General features: G+C 34.9%; 1 protein-coding gene across 1 annotated transcript in view; it reads right to left on the bottom strand.

Annotated features, from left to right (window-relative positions):
* Positions 1–3111: 3111 nt before the first annotated feature.
* Positions 3112–6402, bottom strand: part of LOC105817034 (zinc finger CCCH domain-containing protein 14-like) — a 19007-nt gene continuing 15716 nt past the window's right edge. Inside the window, 2 exon segments of the mRNA XM_012652650.1 lie at positions 3112–3590; positions 3621–3757. Of these exon segments, the coding sequence (XP_012508104.1) occupies positions 3112–3590; positions 3621–3757 (616 nt within the window).

Below are 6402 nucleotides of genomic sequence, written 5' to 3'. Positions count from 1 at the left end.
TAATAGAAATATTGTACTTTGAAAAAATAACAGGAACACACTGTAGTTTACGCAAGTACTAGCACATCTTGGTCAAACTAGATCGGTAACACTAATATGGAGTGAAGCTGGATTTAATGTCCAAAGTACCCTTATTTGGCTTCCTGACTCTGCCTATAACTTCATTCCTAGTTGCTAGCAGGTACTCTCCTGCTCTTTCCTTGAATGTTTCTCTTCTCTGTATCAATCTAACCTAATGATAACAATACTATGAGTTGCTAGAAATTACTATTCTGTCCCCACGTTTCTTACTTGTATTAACTGTCATTCTTACAGTCTTTTTGCAAGGTAGACATCATTGTCTCACTGTTACAGATAAAAGAATCGGCCAAGGAATGTCTTTGACTCTCCAAGGACCAAATAGTAAATGACAGAGTTGGGATTATATCCCAGATCTGAAACTAAAACTCACTTACTTTGATGTCAGAGCTCTACAAGTACTATTGGTGATTGTTTGGCCTTATTAATTAAATGTAGAACAAATTTTTTAAAATATTAATTGCAATTCTAACATTTTTTGTTTTCATTGAACTCTTTCCTGCTTGAGAAGCATATTTTTCTTAATTGCAAAATGATGAAGAAAGAGAAAAAAAAAAACCCTGTGCAGTGACAGTGAACCTGCATTATTTATATATTTCCTTGAAACCTGCTCATTACTTTACTGCTTGACACTGCCTGATACATGCCAATGTGACACAAGGAGACTTCTCGATATTCAACTTTATCTTGTCAAATCATGTTAAAGAACTAACCTAAAATACATCTCCAATGTCCATGCACTATGCTTTGTTTATCATTTTTTATAGAATTATATTATGGCTCTGTAACTTAGCTGATTCTTAGTAAATTTAATTGTTTTAATGAAATGATTAATCCTCCTTCAAAAAGTTTAAATTGGTTTTGGAGACAAATGCAAATATAATATCTATAATTTCATATAAATCTGTGCAAAAGTAAAAAGTATTAACTGTGTATAAACTACATTTAACAAACTACGAGTAGACTTTGCCACTTAAACCATGTTAACTGCATGCTAATTTTAAAGAGACATTCCAGACTAATTTTAAGCAGACATAACAGATGATACTGGAAACCTCTTCCCAAGACTTACTTGGAATGTCAATACCCAGTCCTGCAAACCCCAGACACCATTGCAACCCCTTTTATTTCGCTTTTATAAGACGGATGGGAATGGGGAGAGCAGGAAACAATAATAGATAACTATTCATTTTGAAGGAAGTGAAGTATTTATAGTAAAAGACTTTCCCTTTGTCCAAAAAATAATTTTTGAAGTGTATGGGTCAAGGGACGTTTCCAAGAGAATCACTTGTGATGCTGAATGCCTGTAAAAGAGGAGGCTATCTGATTAACGTGCAAAATCTCCAGAGCCACAAATACTGGAGTGACACATACCCAGCAGGTGAGAAGATATCATAATATAAAGAGTATAAATACAAAAGAAGAATCTGAAAGGGAATATAAGATGATAAGAAGAGGAAGAAAACAGAGCCGTCCAAGTAGCCACTGGTTAAACTGAGGTTGTGCTTCACCAGGAGAGAGAATTAGAGATATGAGAACAAAGCAAGATATAGATACCTCCCATGAAAGAGACTTTTTAATTTGTTTTACATATTTTATAAAGCTAGTTTAATTTTGTGCTAAAAACGTTTGAGTCTTTATTATCTTTGTTGCATTAATTCATTCCTTTCTAACAACCTTTTAAGCTTTAATTTATAAAAACACAACTATACTATCGTGCCTTTAAAATCAGTGATCCATTTGATATTTAATTCTAAAATATTTGACACTTATGCCTGCACCATTTTAAAAAATCATGCACACAAAACTCTGCAATAAATACTGTAGTCCAAAAGGTTCACCCTATTTTGGGGTTTACCCATCTGTAATTATATAGTTCTGTCATCTAAAATATACTACTTAAATCTAAACTTTACATTTCAAAAGTTATCTTCAGTAGTAACAAAATATATTTTCTGTAGTTATTTCTAATGTTATTTTTCATAATGTGAGTATATATGTATACTTACAGTCTCATGAGTTTATAAAGTCTCTTTTCTGATACTTTATGTATATACATATAAATAATTTTTTACAACTTTCTGATAAGATAGTTCCCCCAAAATATTATTTATAAAGCACACATTAATAGTAAATTTAACAGCATATGCTAGTAGTAAAGCATTTTAAGGAATTATTCATATTTTTTTCACTTACCATTCTACTTGTATTCACCTGCACGTCCGCCTTGCTTTTCCTTTCACAGAAGGTGAGGAACTTGGAAGCCATTTTACCAAAGTGGCACTCAACTCAAAAGACCTGTGTTATTATGCTTTTAAAAATAAATTCATTAAAAAATATATAAAGCAGAATTGAATGACTGTTTTAAACTACCTCAGAACTTTTGGTTAGTCCTGTTTTCATGATGAATTATGAACATTATATAATCTTTGGGAAAAGGGAAAGCAGTAATTCAACTTTTAGAATAATACAAGTTGAATATCTCTAATTTAAAAATCCAAAATCTGAAATGCTCTAAAACCCAAAATTTTTTAGCACCAACATGATGCTCAAAGATCATATTCAAAAGAGCATTTCAGATTTCAGATTTTCAGTTTAGAGATTTTGAACTCGTGAGAAGTACAAATATCCAAAAAAATTCCAAAATCCAAGACACATGCAGTTCCAAGCATATTGGATAAGGGATTCTCAACCTGTGACACTTGCCTCACTACATCTCTACAGAAAGCAATAACATAGCCCTAAATTGTAACATTACTAACAATAATATGACTTTAGATTATAAATGCTGATACTTAAAACAGATGTGTACATGCTCCAAACGTTTCATTAGAATTTAGCTTTTCCTTAAACTGTCTTTAATACTAAAAACAAAACAATAAACACCCCATGTTAAAACCACTTAAACTTGCAAACTTGAAAAACAAACACACTTCAGATAGCAATAAGCTTCATATTATGAAAACCACATATTCCAAGTTTCAAAGATTCGACAAGTTCTATAGAATATCTTTCGTCAGTAGGTGGAAACTTTCAAACTGATCTTCTGCTGTGCAGGACTAGATGCCATTCACTGGTTTGAGGTTGAATCCATTCGAAGGCGTGTTGTGGCAGTACAGTAATGGCAGGATGGTAAAATGTGAAGTCTGGTCTGGTATACTGAATGTTAAATCTATAGTGCTTTGGATGATACAAGGTACATTTCATTTTTATACAACCCAGGACGTAATGGCAGAGCTGACTACTAGAAGGTGGCATTGGTGTTGTAACTGCTGGTTTCGGAAGCGGTACTGGAATTCCTCTACTCATACAATTGCAAGGACAATCTGGTTTCTTACACTTTGCACCATATTTACAATTTGGATGACAAAATAAACTTTTTTCAGCAAATTTACAATTGGGGAAGGCTTTGCAAGGTGAAATGGGATGCTGGTCAGCACACTCATCCCCATTTTTACAAGCAGGCCAAGACTTTCAGGGCTCCAACAGCTTTTCTGGTTTCTGAGCCAGCGCTTTCCTGTGCCCAAGAGCGAGCTCCCAACTCAGTTCACTCATCTCAGCACTGGAAAAGCTACCATTTGGGTCATCAAGCTGCCTGCTTGTCAACTGCAACTGCTGTGGGTGAGTGGAGGAGACCTCTGAGTTCCCTGTTTGCTCAAGACACTGGGTAGGATATAGCCTAGGTTTGGGTTGCCAAAGAACAGAATCATAAATAAATCCTTTTCCATGCACTTATTTTCTGCAGTTCTAAGCAAGAAAATAAATAACAAGCTCCATCTGAATTCTCTGAAAGCAATAACTCAGAAAGTGGTATACTAGCCAGGTCTCTAAGTTTTCTTCTCCTCATCCTCTTCCTCCATATTTTTATTATTATATTTTTAGCCATTAGTCAAGTATTGTTATATCAAAGGTTAGCTCTCACAACCTAGAGCATTGAAATTAAAGAAAAATCTTTTAGTTTCCCATTTTGATAATTAATAATCTAGAATCTTAAACTAACAGTGGGAGGAACTACCAACAAAATAAAAAGGAGAATGAGACAAAGAAAGAGTTGGCAGTCAGTGACTCCTGGCATTTGGGGATATTTGTCCAAGAATCTTTTGGGTAAAAGCTGTTTTTTGTACATGGAAGTCTGCTGCTAGATTCAGGGTTCTTGGGAAACCCATCTCCTTCATGATTCTATTTGCTCTGGGGCATCTTGAGAGATTCTCAATTATAGATCTCCCCTTGTGAAGACCTTCAGGTCAGGAGATTGTGATGATTTATTTTGAGTTGGGAAATGTGAGTCTAGAGATCCAATCCTTGTACTTTAATCACCACATCTGTAGTTAATAGGACCTGAGGTCTTTTTCCATAAAATTTAAGAGCGGTCTTATGGAGGTGTCTTTTTCAGTAAACTAGATCTCCATGCTAAAGGCTGTGCAGGGATTCCAGCAGTTTGTCCTTGAGAAAAGTCACGTGGACCTGTTATGAGCATAAATATATTACATTAAATCTTTAAAGTATTTGACCATTTGCTATGAACTGAATTGTGCCCCCCCCCACCAAATTCTTATGTTGAAACCCACTGTGGCTATATTTGGAGATAGGACAAATAAGGAGATAATTAAGGTTAAATGATACAATAAGAGTGGGGCTCTACCTCTATAGTCTTTTAAGAGGAGACCACAGAGAACGAAAGCAAGTACTTGCTTGCTCTTTCTCTCCTTCTCTTCCTCATCTGAGGGTAAAGGATAAAGCGGCTGTCTGGAAGCCAGGAAGAGAGCCCTCAGGTGAAAGTGAATCAGCCTGAACCTTGTTCTTGGACGACCCAGCTTCCAGAATGGTGAGAAAATAAATTTCTGTTGCTTATGTCACACAGTCTATGGCATTTTGTTATGGCAGCTTGAGCTGACTAATACATCATTTATACCTGTAAATATTTACAATCACTTAGGGAGGGTGCTATTCTAGTCTCCTGGGTGATCTGTGAATAGTTTGCCAGTGATACCCTCTGATTTCCTTTGGTAAAGTTCAGAAAAGACATCAAAGCTGAGGATATTACCCTAGCATTTAGCTTTGATGGGTAATGCCCCTAGCCCATGGGTAGTAAAGCTTGAATAATTCTTCGGATAATTTTCAAGCTTTATTATAAAACACCATTGTTCTTTCAGTTTTAGTTGATGATTAAAGATGATAAGGATGTGGGGTTTCTTTATAATAGGCACCATCTTACAAAGCACCTTGATTACAGTCCCTATAAAATCAGTACCAATGGCACTGAATGAGTAATTTGGTATATACCATGTTGGAAATACAAAGTCTCTAAGCCATCCAGAAAATAGAGAGACAATGATAAGAGCATATTCATTTTCATATCAAGAAGGCGAATGCTTAAAATCCATCTTTCAATATCCCAATAGACCTTTGGCTCTTGCTCTTACTACTTTGCCAGGTTATATGTTTAGCAGATGAGACACATGCCAGAAATAACATCAGGAATTTTGAGTGAAATTGCCCTCCGGATGCTGGTTTAAGATTGCAGATAATTTATCTATGCTATGGTGATAAAATGAAACTGTTCTGGATAATGAATTATTAGCCAGCATTATCAGAATGGAAGAGATAGGAAATATCTCTTAAGGGATAACACACAATTAGTTTAAAAACAGGTAGTCAATGATTGCCCTAATAGTGAGAACATATTATACGTGGTGAGGACATTGACAATTGTCTAGGGCCTTTTGATTTATAGCATAAGACATACCATAATGGTCACTGATTATCCCTGAACAACTAGTCTATAAAATTTTAAAACATAAATCGGTTCATACACCAATACTGTACCAGTCTTTCTGCTTGAACATTAGTATGCATTTGAAGTAAGTATGCAATCATTAGAAGTTATTTATATTAATATATCTTACTTATTCATAACGAACTATAAGAATTGAAATGTCAAACAAACCTGATTAATTTTACAATCTTTCTTTTATAAGGAGAATGAGGCAATCATTTTGGTACCTGGTGGCCATTCCCAGAAATCTACAGATATTTATTGTTCTGAACTTGGTGTCTGAATTTGGAAAAGACAAAGAAGGAACACCTGACGGGAAGACTTGGCAGCCGTAGAGATAAATCATATTCATTCACAGTCAGAAATAGGGGACATCAATAAGAGACAATGATTTTAGCAGTTTAAATTATACTCCTCAAAATCAGGACACTTAAAAAGGATGCAGGTCGAGAATATGCCAGAAGTAGTGAGAGTTAATAGTACATTTTGGTGATAAAAACAAAACTTTTCTATCTGGACAGAGAATAAATGGATCCTTTTATAGAAAA

Source organism: Propithecus coquereli, unplaced genomic scaffold (genome assembly GCF_000956105.1).
Source record: "Propithecus coquereli isolate 6110/MARCELLA unplaced genomic scaffold, Pcoq_1.0 Scaffold392, whole genome shotgun sequence".
NCBI lineage: Eukaryota > Metazoa > Chordata > Mammalia > Primates > Indriidae > Propithecus > Propithecus coquereli.
This window is presented reverse-complemented; position numbering and strand designations above follow the sequence as displayed.